Source organism: Myxocyprinus asiaticus, chromosome 21 (assembly GCF_019703515.2).
Source record: "Myxocyprinus asiaticus isolate MX2 ecotype Aquarium Trade chromosome 21, UBuf_Myxa_2, whole genome shotgun sequence".
NCBI lineage: Eukaryota > Metazoa > Chordata > Actinopteri > Cypriniformes > Catostomidae > Myxocyprinus > Myxocyprinus asiaticus.
In genome coordinates this window covers 25415998-25436489 of record NC_059364.1, presented here as the reverse complement: position 1 = coordinate 25436489, position 20492 = coordinate 25415998, and the positions used below count along the sequence as shown (strand labels likewise).

At 37.0% G+C, this 20492-nt stretch overlaps 1 protein-coding gene across 1 annotated transcript; it reads right to left on the bottom strand.

Annotated features, from left to right (window-relative positions):
* Nucleotides 1-259: 259 nt before the first annotated feature.
* On the bottom strand, nt 260-19138 carry tspan15 (tetraspanin 15). The gene is made up of 8 exons (XM_051648637.1): nt 18969-19138; nt 15980-16165; nt 13579-13653; nt 11903-11998; nt 9533-9649; nt 4186-4236; nt 3624-3740; nt 260-1145 (listed from the first exon to the last, which is right to left on the bottom strand). The coding sequence occupies exons 1-8, from the start codon at nt 19050-19052 to the stop codon at nt 984-986; spliced, it is 888 nt and encodes a 295-aa protein (XP_051504597.1). The 5' UTR covers nt 19053-19138; the 3' UTR covers nt 260-983.
* Nucleotides 19139-20492: the final 1354 nt, after the last annotated feature.

The following is a 20492-nucleotide window of genomic DNA, read 5'->3' as shown; positions in this document are numbered from 1 at the left end:
ATATAAAGCCATCACCATTTTGCAATACAAAATAAGTGATTATTAAGACACTAAAAGAGTAAGATAAAAGGTACACATGCTCTGATTTGCCAGATGTTAAGACCAATAAAGACTTGTATAAAACCTAAATATTACATATTCATTATAAGATGCTCAAAATATAAACAATAATAATGCAGCCCATAATGAGCAGTATCATTGTGAAAATTTATAAAACAAACCCTTTTTCCATAGTTGTGGCAATTTGAGGTAATAATGGTTATGATATTATGAACAGGAAAAAAATAAAAAATAATTAGAAGAAAAAAAAAAAATCAAAAAAAGGCACACAGAAAACTACAGTAGAAAACGACTACGGGATTGGATTTACAAAGCTTTTCAGTGTACTCTACAAGTGTTTTATTGTATTTATTCAATGTAATATTCAAAGGTTCTACAAATTAAAAAAAGATAGCCCTTTTATTGTGATCATTGTGGCTGCAGTTCTAAAGGCCTTACATGTTCTCCCAAACAAAGCACAATATTTGAGTTGGAAAAAGACCTGCACTGTTCACTCGAGAATGACAGAGTGCCAATATTCAAATCAGTTTCAAAAGGTGCTGAGACTGCAATTACAGTCAACATAGTTAAAAACTCTGGTGTCATGAAAATATATGGCATCTTTAGTGTACCTAAGGCCTTAAATACAGTAGTAGAATGATCCTGAGAGAATGAGACAAGAGGTCAGTCCTAACATTGAATTCTGACGAGTTCACTTTTCTGGACTACCCATTTTCAGCTTGTTGTAATAATGAATCATGAGTGTAACGGTACAAAAAATTTAGTATTGGCAGTAGAAATAGGACTTTCTTGGACCAGTGTATCTGTAGCAGATATTATGAAAGTAACATCACTGTTGTGTTTCGCAGAACAACAAATAATAAATTTCAACCACTGCAAATGTGTCTCATCCAATGTAAAACTTTCTTGTAAAAAAACTGCACTCAATCAATCAAAGGCATGCATTTGCAGCATTTTGCCAGCTTGCCTTGGCGCTTGGTCCCCTGGGGTCCACTGTCCAGCAGACCATCTGTGTAGTTACCGTAGTCCTCGATGGCATCTTCCACACGAGTGATGTACAGCCAGGTAAAGAGCACGCCAAAAAACTAAAATCACAAACATTTATAAAAAAGGCTTTGTTACTTTTGTTTATTTCATAACTAACTTATCCCCCTGAGAATTCATACACAATACAATTAAATGCATATTTTTACTTATGTAAATACACAGTAACACAGAAAGAGTAACACTGCTACTGTACATGACAACTTGCTATTTACTTTCTTACTAAATATAAAAATAAATCTGAACATGAACATAATTTAACATTTAACATGTATAATTATGTTTATATTATACATAGGGGGAGTTAACCCGACCCCCCCTATAATCAAGACTAGCAAGTACAACCCATCCACACTTCTTTCTCAGCAATACCTTTATTTATTACAGATCAAACTCTCCAGACATCATTTCCTGTGAAGCAGACTTCAGATAAGGACTGTTTGATCTAATATAAACTTGTTTGTTCCCATTCCCTGTTCTCATCACCTTTAATGTACTGGAGCCATTATAAGAGACAAGAATAATATTTCTTTTTATGTGTGTATGTGTTCCTGTGTATTAAGGGGTTGTTGAAGTTGCAGCATTATTGAAATGACAACATAATGGTTTCCAAATTTATGTGAATATGATAATCCGTATCTGTGACTGCTCTATGCTGCCGTGTTTTTCCAGTGCATCAAGGCACCTCTTTAAAACGGGTTAAAGTGGAGGGACACAGCTGCACACTAGAGGCTGCTTTTGAAAGTGAGATAGATTTCCAGACTGCCAATTTGTTGAAAACCTGTCTATTCGTGGTACTCTTTTGAGAGAAAGTGTCAGCTCATTCAAACAATTTCTCTCACCGCCACTTCTTCATCAGTGTGAAAAACACTTAATGGAGATATTTTATAAAGGGGGGGTACTTAATTAGAATGTACTTCTGAACAGGCACAAACAGTGATGAAACCTGAATACATACACTAGATAAAATATCCCTAAAAAGCTACATAATTCTTGCCTGTTTGGGACATTAATTGTTGGCATGTTTTGTTAAGGGCGACACGTGGCTCAGTGGGTGAACTGTTGCCTCACAGCAAGAAGGCCATCAGTTTGAGTCCTGGCTCAACCTGGGCCTTTCTGTGAGGAATTTGCATGTTCTCCCCGTGTTCACATGGGTTTCCTCTGGGTGCTCCGGTTTCCCCCACAGTCCAAAGGCATGCAGTTCAGGTGAATTGGAGACTCTAAATTGCCCATAGGTTTGAGAGAGTGTGTGAACATGCATGTCTGTGTGTGTTGCCCTGGGATGGACTGGCCAACTGTCCAGGGTGTTTCCCTGCCTTCAGCCTGAGACAGCTTGGATAGGCTCCAGCACTACCCGCAACCCTACATAGGATAAGCGGCTATAGAGAATGGATGGATGGATGTTTTTTTAATATTTCAATAGAAATTTAAGGGCTTCCAAAGTTCCAAAGAACACCCATTGTGGCTTTTTTTTCCAAATATTAAATGGCACATCTTACACTCACAAAGTTGTAGAGCAAAATATTTGAGCTCCAAAAGTAAAAAAAAAATCCCATTTATTTTCTTCAAAGACTTATTGATTTGTGATGACTGATTATAAACCTTTAAATAGAGCTACTGTGAGAACAAAAGTTGTTAATCAATGCTTCTATTAAAGCCATCAGTCTGTTATTTCAACTTGGTGTGCAAAACGGTGTGCAACAGTAGAATTCCTAGTGAAACCAATGTTGCTGAATAGCAAAGATCCACTAATCAGAGAACTGCTTAATTTACTCTTTGGAATGGATACCACAGAGCTTGAAACAGTGCTTTTGTAGAGCATTCAATGATCTTTTCATTTCACTGAGCAAAGAAAAAGACCAAGACCAAGTGAAAATGAAATGGAAATGTTTGCACTTTAATCTGGGGTTAAGCATGGTTATTTGAAAATGAAGGGGAAAAACTGAGCACTAGAGGTGCCGATTTTGTGGTGTTCAATGCAAAATTACATTAATTTCCATTCAAATTCTCAAACTGCACTAGGTACTGTTTGAACAAAACCTGCTGGTTAGTCCTTCTTGAAAAAACATGTTTAAATGTGAAGTGTGACAAGAGGCCAATCTTTAGTATAAAAAACCCAGGAAAACGGTGTGTTGAAAAGTACAACATAAAGAACAATCTTATATATTTATCAAAGGCTTTTGTTCTTTAGAAAACCATCTGGTGGTTAATTAGCAAAACAGAAAGGCTTGTGAGTGAGACTGATGAAAAAGTTAATTTAAAACAACTGCATTAACTCTTATACTAAACACTTCAAACACTTACCATTTGAAAAACAGGTCTAAACAATTGGCTAAAAATAAAGCATAACAGAATATATACAGTATTTGTAGTTGGCAGGCTTGCAGGTATTTTTAATAGACTTACAAGATGTCTTTGTATGCAAAGAAAGGGAGCTTACTGTTTATTACTAAAAATGACTTTAATAACAGTATGATGACCATTTGTTACAACCCTTCTTTGATAAGCACGAATCTTACCTGAGGAAGCAATATACCCAGAAGAAGTCCAGCCATGATTTTATAGTTGTCCATGAACCAAATGAAGACTGCATCAGTGCAACCCCGTATGTAAATGGTCTCTATATTGTCTAACCTCTGCAGAAAAAGGGCAGGGCATAGAAACACAGGTCACACTCAGGGGTCATTTTTTTTATTATCATATGACTTAGTCAATAACTTGCCATCAATGTATGGCTCCTTAAAAGTCAATGTTGTAAAGTCATGGATGGCAAATGTATTGAGAGATAACTGGATGCTGTTCCCCTCTAAGGCAGATCATCATTCATTGCATGCTGTATATCCTCACAGCCCATTAGAATTCAGAGGTAGTTCTCATTGCTCTTCCCAGATGAAACTATTACTGTTCAAACCTTTGATCCCTAAAAATCAACATTCTGAGACCAGATGGATCAACTCAGCAAACAGAGCACTTCTGAAATTTCAGAATGCACATACACAAGGCGCTCTATCTTTCTTTTCTTTAATGAGAACAGATGCGTCTCTCATATGACATAAAAAGAGCAGTGAGCAGGGAACATACCTCTTTCTCCAGGGCCTTGAATCCACACATGGTATTAACAACTTCAGAAGGCTGTAGAACAGAAAGAAAATGCAGTCTTAACTCCCTCATTAAGGTACAAAAACATCTATCTAGTTAACCTTATAAATGCGTATTTCTCAATTATATCGGATCAACTCTAAGATTGTGTCGAAGGACTAATTTGAGGTCAGGCCTTAAATTTGGCTAGAACCAAAACCTCTGAAAAAAACAGTTCTGAGCCAGCTTACTATTTCACATTCTTAACCGGCTAGAACACAGATGTAAAATTACACTTTGAACAGTTTAATATACAAGCAAGCAATGTCTAGACTTCTAAACATAAAAGCTTTCCATCATGCCAATTTTGATCCCATTTATGTCATTTAAACTCACAGAGGTTTTAGTCTGTTTGCCTGATACCCATACAGAACGGATGTTGACGAAAGAAGCAACAGTAATAGTACATTTAAATTGACAAGTACATCAGGAGACTACCCAAAGAGCCAACCTGAAAAGTGGATAGAAAAGTGAAAGGCAACAACCCATCACCTGCCAAAAATGTATTAGTAGTATCTTCAGTGAGAATGCTGTTCTGCAAAGTTTTGCTTGTATTATTTATTTGTATTGTAGATTGGTATACAAATAAATTACATGTCTGTAAATCACTTAAGAATATAATGAAAATTGAAATGCCAATGTGTTTGAAGACAACTGCGCCTAAAACTATAACTGTTGTGGTCTTCAATGCACATATAAAAAGTCCCATTAAATGAAATCAAAATGTAATTACCAAAATGTTAAGCTCTGCAAACTCAGCTCAAGGGACCACATGGTTAAACCAAGCATTCCTTTATTAATCTGTAATCTTTAATATAAGGTTCACAAACAAAAAGGTGGATAAGTTATCAACATTTTAACTAACTAGATAAACACACATTGTTGCAGCTAGCGCACCTTGAGGAAATTCGGTCACATGGCCTGTCTGTGTTAATGTCAAACACCACTCTGTGGACAGCATGCCTTAAAGGAATAGTTCACCCAAAAATTTAAATTCTCTCATCATTTACTTACTCTTGTGCCGTCTTTAACTTGCATGACTTACGGAACACAAACAAAGATATTTTGATGGAGATGTGATGTGAATACACTGTATATCCATATAATGCAAGTCAATGGGGTCCAACACTTCCAAGCTCCAAAAAAGGACATAAAGGCAGCATAAAGGTAATCCATACGACTCATGTGGCTTAATCCATGTCTTCTGAAATGATACAATCGGTTTAGAGTGAGAACAGACCAAAATGTAACTCCTTTTCACTATAAACAGACTATAAACAGAGTTTGAAGAGTTGGACCCAATTGACTTCCTTTGTATGAATATTATTCACATCATATTTCCATCAAAATATCTTTGTGTGTGTGCCGCAGAAAAAAAAAAGACGTTTGAGACAGCATAAGGGTGAGTAAATGATGATAGAATTATCATTTTTGGGTGAACAATGGAAAAAAGGCTCTGTCCTTGTACTAAACATAATGAAAAATTAAAGTTCTCTTGACTGTTACACAAAATCCCAGTCTGCTTCAGCATTGTTCTTACAACATTCAGGTTAGTCCAATATCAAGTTACTTGTGTTGAGCATGACTGGGTTTGTGTTAATAATGCTTAAGAAAATAAATGAAGCACAAACAAAAACTGTTGGTGTCTTGAAGAGTCACATCTGCCTGGCTATAAATCCTGCATATTAAGCAGTGACATTATTAACTTAAAGATTTCATAAATTAAAGCACTGACTATTATAAAAGCTGGAAAGCCTGAGCAGATAATAATTCATATTCAACATCATTTCAAAAATAGAACACGAGACTGTATTATGACAAAGTACCAGCCCAACTCACAGCTTTGTACAATATGTGAAATTCAGCATGTGCCAATTAATTCAGTGAATCTGACACCAGCAGGGTTTAAAACAGCAAAGAACAAGACTATGGAATGCTGAAACACAAGTGAATTTTTTTTTATGCCGTTTATCTGCCCACACTTTTTCCTTTACTCCTTCTGTCTCCCTTCATGTGAGCAAACAGTAACTCAATGAAAGTCTCAACCATAAAAGCAGTGAATGCTTCTGGTTTCCCTCAAGTGTGCACATACTATCTGTAATATGTTCAAGCTAAAAATGGCACGTAATAAACACAGCTAAATATGGCATGGTACAATTGTCCATTTTATCCCAGGATTATATTTCTTAGTTTAGAGCAGACTTGTATATTTAGATTTTAGGTTTTTCAGCAAACTGGTGCCCACAACGTCCACAGACATAGAGAAGTAAATGTTTAAAGAAACGACACTTGCAATCAGATCTTGGACACAGTATTGTGGGAAACTTACTTTATTAGTCCTATGATCTAATATGTTATGAATTATTAATAAAATGTCAAATGAACACATCATGGAAAAACAATTAAATTATCCAGGGGGCACTGTTTATTTAGACATTTAAGGCACACACAAAAAAAATGTGTGAATGTCTTTGCATTATATAACTAAATTTAATTTACAGAAAGCTAGCACAAACACACTTTCAAGCAAAACATTTAAGTAAGTTTGTTAGGTTTTAAATGATTAAACAATAGAAACATTCAAAATTAAGTATTTGGACAATTGTCAAACGGTAGTGGAGCATGCCCATAGTTAATGAGATGAACAACACCTGTGTTTACTCTGCTGGAAGAACACCTGTGTGAACTTGAGGGAAACTGACTTCCTTGACACCAGTTGATTACAAGTAATTGCAAAAATGGCTCAGAAAAATAAAGTTGTTCTAATAGAATTGTTCGAGTTCTGTCAAACTGAGGGGTGAGCAGCAATGGACTGCTCTCTTCAAGTCCATACACAGGTTTTCTTTTTTGTTGGATTTTTTGGGGATTTTTCCCCTTTTTCTCCAAATTTGGAATGCCTAATTCCCAATGTGCTTTAAGTCCTCGTGGTCGCGTAGTGATTCGCCGCAGTACGGGTGGTGGAGGACGAATCCCAGTTGCCTCCGCGTCTGAGACCATCAACCCACGCATCTTATCACGTGGCTTGTTGAGCGCGTTGCCACGGAGACATAGCGCGTATGGAGGCTTCACACCATCCACCGTGGCAACCACGCTCAACTCACCACGCGCCCCACCGAGAACGAACCACATTATAGTGACCACGAGGAGGTTACCCCATATGACTCTACCCTCTCTAGCAACCGGGCCAATTTGGTTGCTTAGGAGACCTGGCTGGAGTCACTGAGCACACCCTGGGATTCTAACTAGTGAACTCCAGGGGTGGCAGCCAGCGTATTTTACCACTGAGCTACCCAGGCCAACCAATACACAGGTTTTCTATTGGATTTAGGTCAAGGCTCTGACTTGGCCACTCAAGGACTTTGACCTTCCTATCCTTAAGCCACTGTGTTGTTTTTTGGTGGTGTGCTTAGGATCATGGTTATGCTGAAAGGGGAACCACTTGCGCATCTTCAGTTGTCGAGCAGAGAGCCACAGATTTTCCTCAAGAACTTGGGTGTACATGACAGCATCCATTTTCCCTTCAAATCCTGACCAATGGCCCAATCCCTGCTAAAGAGAAACATCCCCACAACATAATGTTGCCACCACCATGCTTCACAGTAGGTTTGGCATGTTCTGGGTGGTGTGCTGTGTTCAATTGTTGTCTCATCGGACCATAAAACCTTTTGCCACATGGCATCAGAATCTTCCAAGTGTTTTTTCGCAAAGTGCAAAGGAAACTTTTTCAGAAGAGGCTTCTTTCTAGCCACTCTGCCATACAGGCCAGCTTTGTGTAAAGCTTAGGAGATTGTTGTCACATGCACAGACCGATCAATCTCAATAAGGGCTTGTAATACCCTTCAAAGTTGCCTTTGGCCTCTTGATTGCTTCCCTGATCAATATCTCCTGACACAGTCATCCAGTTTGGAGGGATGGCCCGATCTAGGTAGGGATGCACCGATATGGAATTTCTTGGTCGATACCAATAACCGATAATTTAAAGCTCATTGTGGTTGATACCGATAAATTATATATACACACACACACGATTTAAATTTTTAATCCTTTCACCTGGAATTACTAGCGTATTCATTAAAAGCTTCTCATTTTAAAAATGTGTCATTTAAAAGCCTGGAATTTGGCCTTGCTGCTGTTTAAGGTTTGGCGGATGTAACATGAACCAGAAATGTTCCTATATTACAGAAGAATGCTGATTTGAATGACAAACAAATGACAGTACACTTGCATAAATTGTATGGTGCCCATTTACATGATTGTTTATGGTAATCCTGTTGACAGGCTAACAGAGAGAGAATAATGAACTTCAAACAGCTGTAATAATGCAATAGACCAAAATTTGGCAATAAACAGCATGTAATGAACACTAAACAAAACACACAATACTAACCATAATCTCTGTATACATGTTAAAAAATGTATTCTAACTGACAGACTGTGAGAGCATTGGTGGTTTGTGCATGTTATGTGTGTGCGTGCATTGGGAATAGGTAACATCATACAGATCGAATAGTCATGAGTCATAATGTTAGAAAAGTCACAACTCATAAAATACAACGAGCACATTCATTTCACTCACATAATGTTTTTAGCCATCTCGAGTCACTCTGTGAGAATTATTTCAAAATAAATGTACTGTGTTAGGTTGTGTTTGGACTTGTTTTAATCACAATGCTGTTCTGTAATTAACAATGTGCTATTTCCCACATTCTGTTTTCGTTTCATGAATACACGAAAATGACTGCCCCCAAGTAACATACATACATGTTTTCGTCGTGTTTTTGTTTATTGCCTCATGAAACAAACAGAATATTGTAAATGGCATGTCCCTGCCTGAAGAAAAAAAGCAGCAGGCAGTCAGAAATTCTCAGCCGCAAGTAAATAAACTAAGAAATTATTGGCGAAAATAGCCGCGGTAATTTCATTATCGGTGCGATAATAATATTTTGATTTTCCGAGTAATTGGCCAATAATATAAAGGGGACTGGTTGCACCTGAGCAAGTTTGTGATGGTTACTCTTAGGGGGCTGATCACTTATCCGAACCAGGTATTTTACTAATTAAATTAATTTAATATTTTTTTACATGTCATTTTCACTTTGATGTTGAAGGTTATAATATGTAAATACAACTGGTAAAAAAGGTTAGATTGAATTTATTTAAATTTCCAGGGTTGTAATGTGAAAAATAATAAGGATTTTGACAAGGTGTGATGACTTTCTATAGGCACTGTATGTGTGGGTGTAAGTGCATGTTCACATTGCAACAGAGAATTAAAAATATTCAGACGAACCTTGTTGTTCACACAACAGGAGTAAGGCACTCCACAGGCTAGAGGGCCAGGAGCAGAGCAGTTATGATACATGTTCACCTCCCAGTCCTTGTACTCATCTCCCCCACAACATTTGAACTGGAGAAACAAGAATCAAAGCAGTTAAACAACTTCTCAATGGAAAATCAGCATTGTTTCATGCCACTGTTTATGGTAAAGCTGATTGTTTTCTTGTCTAGCCCTTTTAAAAGTCCACTGAGGCTATATGCTATATTTTTAAGACAACATTTTTGTGTAATGTGCAAATGTTTGGATCAGGGTTGAAAGTTCTAGCATTGTCTTATGCTAAATTCCTCCTAGGTTGACAGGCCTTGAAATGTGAGAGGTGAAATGAATAATCTGAGGTGCTTTGTATTAATTTATTGAGCCAACAGCTTTCGGAGGAAGAGCATGAATAAATATTAGGTTCCGGTCTTCTCTAGCTGAATGGCACAATTCATATTCCAGCCCCTTAGCTCATTTAAATGGCACTGAATAACATTTAAGACAATTACTTCAGCAAACTGCATGACTATCAGATTAAGAAAACAGAGAACATTACTGTTTGATTACAGAAAAGCAGAAATTTTTATTTGCAGAAAGCAAATAAATTAAGCAGCATGGGATGTCTGTCAAAAACAAGTAAAAGGGAAGCCAGCATCCCAAGCCATCTGAAAGAAAACACAAGTTCCTGTAGCTCAGCTGGTACTGGGGCATGGTGCCACCAAAGCCAAGGTTGTCAGATTGATACCCTCGGAACATAGAAACTAATAAAATGTTCACCTTGAATTCACTATACATAGTTTTAGACTTTGTAGGGCATACTGTTTGACAGTAGCACTTGCAAAAATGTAAAAGATTATCAAAGAATTGAATGCACTGAATAAAAGATGTGTACAAACCACAGTGAAAGACTACTGTGGGAGGCATTGAAGGTGATTCAAACATCAAATAATCCCCTTTTCTTAAAAATGGACTGAAGCGAATGTGCTAGGCCTAAATATTTCCCTTTTGGTCATCACAGTGGGAGGAATTATTAGCTGAAATTGACTGGCCCTTGTGGGTCAATTCTAGTGTGTTTCTTAGAAGTCAAAAAAAGCCAAGAGCTTAGGTGCCTGGGTAGCTCAGCGAGTAAAGACGCTGACTGAGTCACGAGTTCGAATCCAGGGCATGCTGAGTGACTCCAGCCAGGTCTCCTCAGCAACCAAATTGACCCGGTTGCTAGGGAGTGTAGAGTCACATGGGGTAACCTCCTTGTGATTGCTATAATGTGGTTCTCGCTCTCGGTGGGGCGTGTGGCGAGTTGTGCATGGATGCCACGGAGAATAGCGTGAAGCCTCCACACGTGCTATGTCTCCACGGTAACGCGCTCAACAAGCCATGTGATAAGATGCGCGGATTGATGGTCTCAGATGCAGAGGCAACTGAGATTCGTCCTCCGCCACCCGGATTGAGTCGAGTCACTACGCCACCATGAGGACTTAGAGCGCATTGGGCATTTCAAATAGAAAAAAAAACAAAAAAAGCCAAGAGCTTGCAAATAAAATGAAAATGCTGTTCTGTTTTTGTATACAATTGAACCCTTCGCACAGAGTCTACATATTCATCAGTGTTTGGGCATTTTGAAAGCTTCATATTTGGTGGAAAAAATTATTCACTGTATGTCTTCATAGCATTTCCCCCACACTTTAAAATAAATTACATATGATTTACAGTATATAAAGCAAATGTCAAAAAAATTTGGTTTAAATGTGTTATTGCTGAATGCACTCCAAGTTAGTAAAACCTGATTTATGTTCATAAAAAGTTCCCCAATGAACACCTCTTATAGTATACAGTATGTACACCCACCCTTCCTGGTCTTAAACAGAAATCTGAAATGTCATAAAATCTGAGTGGTTTTACCAGTATCTTTTTATCTTTTACTCTTTAGCAAAAATCAAATGTGTGAAGTCTCATTTTTACATGTTTTAAGCAACATTAAAATAAGACAAAATGGGTTCACCAGTGACAATGTGAAAATAAGCATTTAATATTTGTGAAAAGAGAGGTCTGGACTTGCATAGCTTCAGAGTGTGAAATAACTAAATATCTTTCTTTTTAATGGTAGCAATTTAAATTTATATTATATTATGCTTTAGATTTACAGTATTCTTGCAGTTTAAACTTTGTTTAATAGTGGCATTGTCTCTGCAGTAACTATCTGAACATTATTAATTAGTAATAAGAGCCATTAAAGTAAAATCTTTATCAATCTTTCAAGTCGGCACTCACACACACACCAGATCTGCATGTACAAAAAATAAGGAACCTTGCATTTTTTAACCGTGCTTTATAATGTAAACCTCTTACCGTTTTCTGAACAAAGTCCATGATGTTTTTAAAATCAAGGTCATCATAGTAATTTACCATGCCTTTACGGATGTTTTTGTTGAGAAGGTCCACTGTCTACGGGACAAAGGAAGGTCAGCGTTATAACAGGAATGTTTAATGCTATGTATTTTGCTATTGCAACAAAATGTCAAACCTTTGTTGTTGCACTCATTTGGTTTCAAAATGAGAATTGAGAACTAAACTTGTCCAATACAGCAGTAATATTGGTACTGTATATTGGTACAATATAGCAGTAATATTGGGACTGGTACAATTAGGTTCTTAAAGAAATATTCCGGGTTCAATGCAAGTTAAGCTCAATCGACAGCATTTGTGGCATAATGTTGATATAACCACAAAAAACAATTTCAACTCATCTGTCCATTTCTTTTTTTTAAAAAAAGCAAAAATCGAGGTTACAGTGAGGCACTTACAATGGAAGTGAAGGGGTATTTGAACATTTACAGATTGGCTCCCATTCACTTCCATTGTAAGAGCCTCACTGGAACCCAATTTAAGTTTTGTTTTCTTCTCCCCAATTTGGAGTGCCCAATTCCCAATGTGCTCCATGTCCTCATGGTGGCGTAGTGACTCGCCTCAATCCGGGTGGCGGAGGATGTATCTCAGTTGCCTCCGCGTCTGAGAATGTCAATCCGCGCATTTTATCACGTGGCTTTTTGAGTGTGTTACCGTGGAGACATAGCATGTGTGGAGGCTTCACGCTATTCTCCGTGGCATCCACGCACAACTCACCACGTGCCCCACCGAGAGCGAGAACCACATTATAGTGACCACGAGGAGGTTACCCCATGTGACTCTACCCTCCCTAGCAAACGGGCCAATTTGGTTGCTTAGGAGACCTGGCTGGAGTCACTCAGCGCGCCCTGGATTCGAACTCTAAACTCCAGGGGTGGTAGTTAGCATCTTTACCCGCTGAGATACCCAGGCCCGATTTATGCTTTTTTTAAAGAAAAGGAGGGGCAAGTCAAAATAAATTTTTGTGGTAATCAATATTATGTTACAAATGCTATCAATTGAGCTTATTTGTATTGAATCTGGAATATTCCTTTAATCCCTGAAATATGACTTAAATCAAGTTTACAATAATGGGTAATTATGCACTGCCATCAAAATTATTTTGTATCAAGACTGCTGGAGTGTCTAGAAGCCAAACAAATGTCCACTTCCTGCAGACTATGAAATAAAACCTAATCAGAAAAATCATGACCCAGCGACCACAAACCACTAAAAATTCTCTCTCACATTAGCATGGAGCCCAATGAAGTGAATAACAACAGAACAGCCATTCAGGACTATTGAGTGCCACATACCATGGATACACATTTTCCATGTAGTTTTAAATGATTGAAGAATTGACCAATACTGATATTACTACTGAATTCTTTAAATGTTACTTTCTTTTAATGGTCCATGATGCTTTCTGTCATTCTGAAATGACATTAAATTAACAAAAACATACATAAATCTACATCCAAGGACTAATCATATTATAAAGGTAGGATATTTAAACACATTTGTCAAGAAAATGTACTAATGCAAATCTAATTTGTAAAGGAAGTGAAATACATATGCCACAAGTAAGAGGAAAACGATTAGTGATAAAAAATAAATAAATAAATAATTGAACACTGTACCTGGGACCTAAAGGCGAGAGCAACAATCCCGCCAACAAGCTCCAAAATGAGACAAATAGCCAGCGTGTAGAGAAACTGTAAGGCAATAGTAAACAGTGGATCTCAAGTGAAATACATGTGCAGACATGTGCACAGAAACAAATGTAAAGCAATAGTCATGCATCTTAGTTTCTGTTCTACATGGGCAGCGAGTCATTGGGTGTACAGCACCCAGTGAGATTTTCACAAGTCAGATGGACTACTGAATACAAATAGCTCATAACATAAGATTCCCATCAGCTTGTTGTCTTGCTAGTGTGTGCTAGTGTGTGATTGGGGAGCTGTATCAAGAGATTGGAAAAAAAGGTCCATGAGATGCACTTTTCCTCTCCTGCTCTGAAACAGGATGTGCTCTTAGTATTCTCTCTTATTTTCAGACCTGTTTTCAACCCTGTCGAAAATAAACAGGTAATTGTATTTTAAGAATTGAATATGCTCCGAGTGCTGCTCTTGCTTTGACCATGTGATGCCTAGGCAAAGATTGTGTGGCTATTTTCATATTGGGTTTGACTGGTATTGCAGTAAATGTTGGTTCATGTTAATTCTAAATCAGGTGATCTGGTGTTTGACACATGGCAAATGTTTAGTCACTAAAGTATTACTTAATTCATTTATTGAGATGATTCATTTATGCTGGTTAACTGTACTTGAATCACTGATTCATTTGCTGCACTGAAGTTGTCTTTCTGTAGCAAAATATTTTGGAAGGCAAATGCTTCTGTACCTCACCATTTTTAACTCTTTTTTTTTTTTTTTTTAAATTAGAATATTTATAGTTTTATTTTCCGTTTATTTAATGCTGTCACCCTAACTGAGATCCTCATTGGTTTTGGGCAAGATAAATACTCTGATTGTAAAATGGACTATTAATCTTACTGTTAAACATTTAAAAAGATAGTATTGTACCCTTAAAGGGATGGTTCACCTAAAAATGAAAATTCTCTCATCATTTACTCACCCTCATGCCATCCCAGATGTGTATTACTTACTTTCTTCTGCAGAACACAAAGATTTTTAGAAGAATATCTCAGCTCTGTTGGTCCATACAATGCAAGTGAATGGTGGCCAGAAATTTGAATGTCCAAAAAGCACACAAAGGCAACATTAAAGTAATCCACGCTCCAGTGGCTAAATCGATATTTTCAGTAGCGATTTGATAGGAGTGGGTATTTTACCCAACCATTTTTTTTTTTTTTTACTATAAATGATCCTTCCTGCCCAGTAGGTGGCAATATGTAGAAAGAATGTGAATCACCAAAAACAAAAGAAGGATGTGAAAGGAGATTTACAGTAAAAAAAAAGGACTCAAATATTGATCTGTTTCTCACCCACACCTATCATATCGCTTCTTAAGATATGGATTTAACCACTGGAGTCTTATGGATTACTTTTATGCTGACTTTGTGCTTTTTGGATCTTCAAGATTCTGGCCACCATTCACTTGCATGGACCTACAGAGCTGAGATATTGCTCTAAAAATCTTTGTGTTCTGCAGAAGAAAGAAAGTCATACACATCTGGGATGTCATGAGGGTGAGTAAATAATGAGATAATTTTCATTTTTGGGTGAGTTCACCCAAAAACGAAAATTCTCTCATCATTTATCTCATCATTAGAATGTAGTTAGCTACTTTCTGTTAGTAGCTTGTAGTGTAGCTCTTTACAGTTTAACTAATTTGAAACTGCTACTTTCAAAATAATTTAAAGGTGATCGCAGTAATTTTTGTGTTTATGTCATCTTGGATTTACACTGACACCTGGGCCATGGAAGCAGCATCATTCAAACACAACAGTTTTAATTTACCAACGTCATTGTAGAAATTCACTATTCACAATTTGCCATGATTAAATTAATCCATGAGTGAAAGTGTTCAATAATAGGGTGGTTACTGAGATTAAGCAAGTAGCATCTGGCCGGGCATGTGATCCTTACATGGCAGCCCCCAATAGGAGACCCTCTCCATGTAGAATAAAAGATTGTTAATATGACTGGAGTCTTTATCTTTTATGAGTGGTCATGATTTTATACATGTTTAAAATTACCATATTAATTTCTTTAGCAGTAAAACTTAATACATCACATTCAAAATAGCATCTTTTAAGAAGCTTCGCCAAAAGGATCAGAGAATGAAAATAAGAATGTTTTCCACTTTCTACTGCCTTTAAAATTGTCTTTTACAAGCACCCAATCATTATTATTTTTCTGTTTCCTCCCTACAAAAGCATCATTATAAAGAATGGAACATGAAGTGTTTTATGCTGAAAATCAATTATACATAATAAGCAAAATGCTAAAATAAAGTGTTTGTGTTACAGAGGACACCACTACAGGCAAAAAATATGATGGAAAGATGAAAACTTACCACTTTGAGAAGGCACAAGTTGTCTCTGAGTGATGCCAGGACCCCGATGAAGGAGACGATGAACATGATCACACCCAGAACAATAAGGATAAGGGCAGGAGCCAGAAATGCTCCATCTAGGGTTTTGTAACGTTGCCGCTCCACCTCTGCATAAATGCCAATAGCCAAAATGAAGCCACCTACCAACTGAGACAAATAAAACAATTTGCCATTAAGTCAAAACTAGATCAAAGTTGGGGTGATGATCAACAATATTTCAGTGATATGAGAATCTTTAAAATCTGCATGGGTCAAAACAAGCATTCTTTAGTATTCTTTTCCACACTTAAAGGCATTCATGAGTAAAAAAAACAAAAAGTAGAGCTAAGAGAAATGCTGACCTCTTGAGCTAATGCATTCTAACCTTGAATATTAATAGCTCCCCTGGTGGGGTGTGTGATTTCCATTTGGAAAAATTCTGCATGATTATCATACTCTAATGATCTTGAGCTGTTGTTCACTAATTAAAGAATTGAAGCATGTGGTGTGAGGTGAAATGTGTAACGTGAAAGTAGATGTGGGAGAAAACAATGTCACTGAAGATGTGCTTGACACAGAACAGCAAATGCACTTTTGTAACCCAGAGGAATTAACACAGCTCCACTGACATAGCTTAATGGCATAATCAAATCATACCCAACATAATGGGGCACTCGTTATTGCTGTGAAATCCCTTTATGCATGTTAACACACAGTATGTGTGCATATAGGCTTTTTGCAATAGATTTGTTTTGCTAATGCATTCCTTCTTGTACCAATCTGTTCTTGAACTACCTATTTTACTGCAGATTTCCGCAGATTTAGAATGTCCCTCATTCAGAAAAAGTTACTCACTAATTAAAGAATTAAAGCCACTTGGGTGTTTATGAAACATTAATTTGATTATTATAGCCTAGTACACTCAGCTCCGTTTAACTCGTTATAAATATTCAAATGAGTACAGGCATTATAGAATCAATATGAACTTAGTGTAATTAACATTTACCGGTATGATATAACTGGTGTACATTGTCATATTTGTTAACATTTGCGCATATACTAAGATTCAATTCCAAATTAATAATGCATTGATAATGCAGAAAATAAAGAGAAATTTAAAATTGCCTTAATTGCTTTCATGTTGCTTACTAAGAAATACACTGGCGGCAAAAAGTTTGGAATAATGTACAGATTTTGCTGTTTTGGAAGGAAATTGGTACTATAATTCACCAAAGTGGCATTCAACTGATAACAAAGTATAGTCAGGACATTACTGATGTAAAAAACAGCACCATTACTATTTGAAAAAAGTCATTTTTGATCAAATCAAGACAGGCCCCATTTCCAAACACAACAGTTTTAAACACACTTTGAACCTGAGGTTCAAACACACTAAAAAGTGATTCAGGACTTATTACCATTGTGCCCTTGCCGTGAACAAGGCATCTAACCTCAGGTTGCTCCATGGGAACTGATCGGCTGAATGACAATTTGCTATACTTGCATACTACAAAACTATGAACATGAACATGGTATTTAACATATATTTAATTCCATAAAAAATGGAAACTGAAAACAATCAATGTATTACAAGAGTAGTATACCCCCACCCCTGGAGTCGCAAGTTCGAATCCAGGGCGTGCTGAGTGACTCCAGCCAGGTCTCCTAAGCAACCAAATTGGCCCAGTTGCTAGGGAGGGTAGAGTCACATGGGGTAACCTCCTTGTGGTCGCTATAATGTGGTTCTCGCTCTCAGTGGGGCACGTGGCGAGTTGTGCGTGGAAGCAGCGGAGAATAACGTGAAGCCTCCACTTATGCTACGTCTCCGCAATAACGCGCTCAACAAGCCACATGATAAGATGTGCGGATTGACGTTCTCAGACATGGAGGCAACTGAGATCCATCCTCCGCCACCCGTATTGAGGTGAGTCACTACGCCACCACGAGGACTTAGAGCGCACTGGGAATTGGGCACTCCAAATTGGGGAGAAAAATAGTAGTATACTCCTAGAATGTATATGTGGGTCCTATATGGCCCATATACTGTGTTTACTATGGTGTTCAATGCATTGAACACTGGTACTACTCTTGTAATACATTGATTGTTTTCGGTTTCCATTTTTTATGGAATTAAATATACGTTAAATACCATGTTCATAGTTAATATTAAACTAAATGTTAAAAAAAGAATGTTCACATGGTCAAAGACACCTTAACTGAGGAATACCTGGAGTGGCAGATCAAAAGACCACTTCATGTAAAAAATAAAATAAAATAAAAAATAAAAAAAATAATAATATATAGTCAAAATGTAGACATTCATTCAGTTTTTTTTACCCACATTTGCATTCTAGGGTTAAAGTACTGCTTAGCAATCCTGGGAAAATATGAATGAAACTGCAGTATATTTTCATGATTTATGAATGATGGTCTGTCTAATGGCCTTTGATGCTAGATTAGGGACAGAGAACATATCCTGTCCTTTCTTCAAAGGGCACTGCTTCATCACTGTTTCACACACAGACAATGCAACAATAGAGTGCAACACTTTTAGGTTTTGATTGCCTAATTTAATTTTTACAAAAACATAAATAAATAAATACAACGTCGTAGAAAGCAGCTGCTATTTTCAACATCAATTTACTAAAAAGATCAATGATTAAACGAGTAACACAATCTCTTAAACCCACAGTATCCAACAGGAGGAGAATTAGCCTGCTATTGAGGAGGGTGTGGTCAAGGACGCTGGAACAATTTAATTAGTGACATGTAACACAATTAAATATGTACAAACATATACAGACCTACAAGTGCTACGGTTAGCAAACTTCTAATATTCTGCAACTGTATAATCCTTCCTTTCCGAAAACATAAACACAAATTGCGCACATTTGCTGACGTAGCAGCAACATGGCCCTGCCTCACTGATTTATTACATAGGCGAGAATAAAAAACAAGCGCTCAAACTCACCCAGAAAAGTGTTGCATATAAGATTAACGAGAATTTGAGAAAGATGTACGAGCACTTATCGCAATATCGGACCTCGTTTGCCATGTTTAAAGCCTGTAAATGGCGCTCAACATGTTCTTGTAAACACTTCCTGGTTTGTTTGTATCGTCTACCTGAGCGAGCAGAGCACGCGCTCCATTATCATTTGACATGAAGAATATTTTGATTGATGGGCGGTTCGTCCAATGGAGGGCGCGGCTTTTCACACGGTTTATTCATTGCTGAGAGGGGAGTCTATTGTTTGAAGATGTTAGAGTAGGTTTTTAAAGGGTATACACGCTTTATGATTAAACACTACAGCTAACATGGCTTTATAAAAGCAATGCACTGTAGTCTATTTTGTATAGGCTAATAAACCTTTTTTCATTCTAACCATATTGTCCGGTTTATTTTCTTCATTTTCCAACCCTAATGTTGTCATTACTGAAAAAAAAAAAAAAAAAAAAAAAAAATCAGGTCGTCTTAATTAAACATCAGTTGAAATGTCAATTAATTATTTAATGATGTTTCCTTTGTCAAATAGAACTTATGGAGGCATGTAAATAGTTGTTCTTAAAAAATTAATGGAGGATATAGCACTTGTGTAATAGGCTAAATTCGGTTTTTTAACCCTGTTAACACTATCCCAGTTACCCTTGTGCGAGCAACTGAACAACAGGTGTCTATGCATCTCTTTTGAGAATTAAGTTTGTTTGTTGATTCACCTAAAGTCAGTTATTATCTGCTTTATTTAAGCTGTGTTATTGTACGATCTAAATTTGAGTCAGTTCAATTTAAATTACTGAATAGAAATTACAACATTTAAATAGCAAATCTAAATCTTTAGACTATTGACTTGAATCTAATTAACATAAAGCGATAGTTCACCAAATGAACATTCTCTCATCATTTACAGTACTCACCCTCATGCCATCCCAGATGTGTATGACATTCTTTCTTCTGCTGAACACAAGCAAAGATTAGAAGAGTATTTCAATTCTGTAGGTCCGATGCAAGTGACCAGAACTTTGAAGCTCCAACAGCACATAAAGGCAGCAGAAAAGTAATCAATAAGACTCCTGTGATTTAATATATGTCTTCTAAAGCAATGCAATCACTTTGGGTGAGAAACAGATTAACATTTCAATCCTTTTTTTACTATAAATCTCCACTTTCACTTTCAGAATGTGAAAGTGGAGATTTATAGTAAAAAAGGACTTCAATATTGATCTGTTTCTCACCCACACCTATCATATCGCTTCTGAAGACATGGATTTAACCACTGGAGTCAAATGAATTACTTTTATGCTGCATTTGTGTGATTCTTGGAGCTTGAAAGGTCTGGTCATGGACCTACAGAACTGAAATATTCTTCTAAAAATCTTCGTTTGTGTTTAGCAGAAGAAAGAAAGTCATACAGATACACCCTGCTCAGATAAAATGAACCAAAATCACCTCACACAGAAATCAGGGTGACTAGAGCAACGTCTCAGCAGAACAAGCAGC

Excerpts from the sequence above, each read along its gene's own strand:
- tspan15 (XM_051648637.1), bottom strand. The coding sequence starts at position 19,052 with ATGGCAAACGAGGTCCGATATTGCGATAAGTGCTCGTACATCTTTCTC. Across the intron at positions 13,654-15,979 it reads ACTTGTGCCTTCTCAAAGTG|TTTCTCTACACGCTGGCTAT; the intron begins GTAAGTTTTCAT and ends ATTGCCTTACAG. Across the intron at positions 3,741-4,185 it reads TCAAGGCCCTGGAGAAAGAG|AGGTTAGACAATATAGAGAC; the intron begins GTATGTTCCCTG and ends CTTTTTCTGCAG.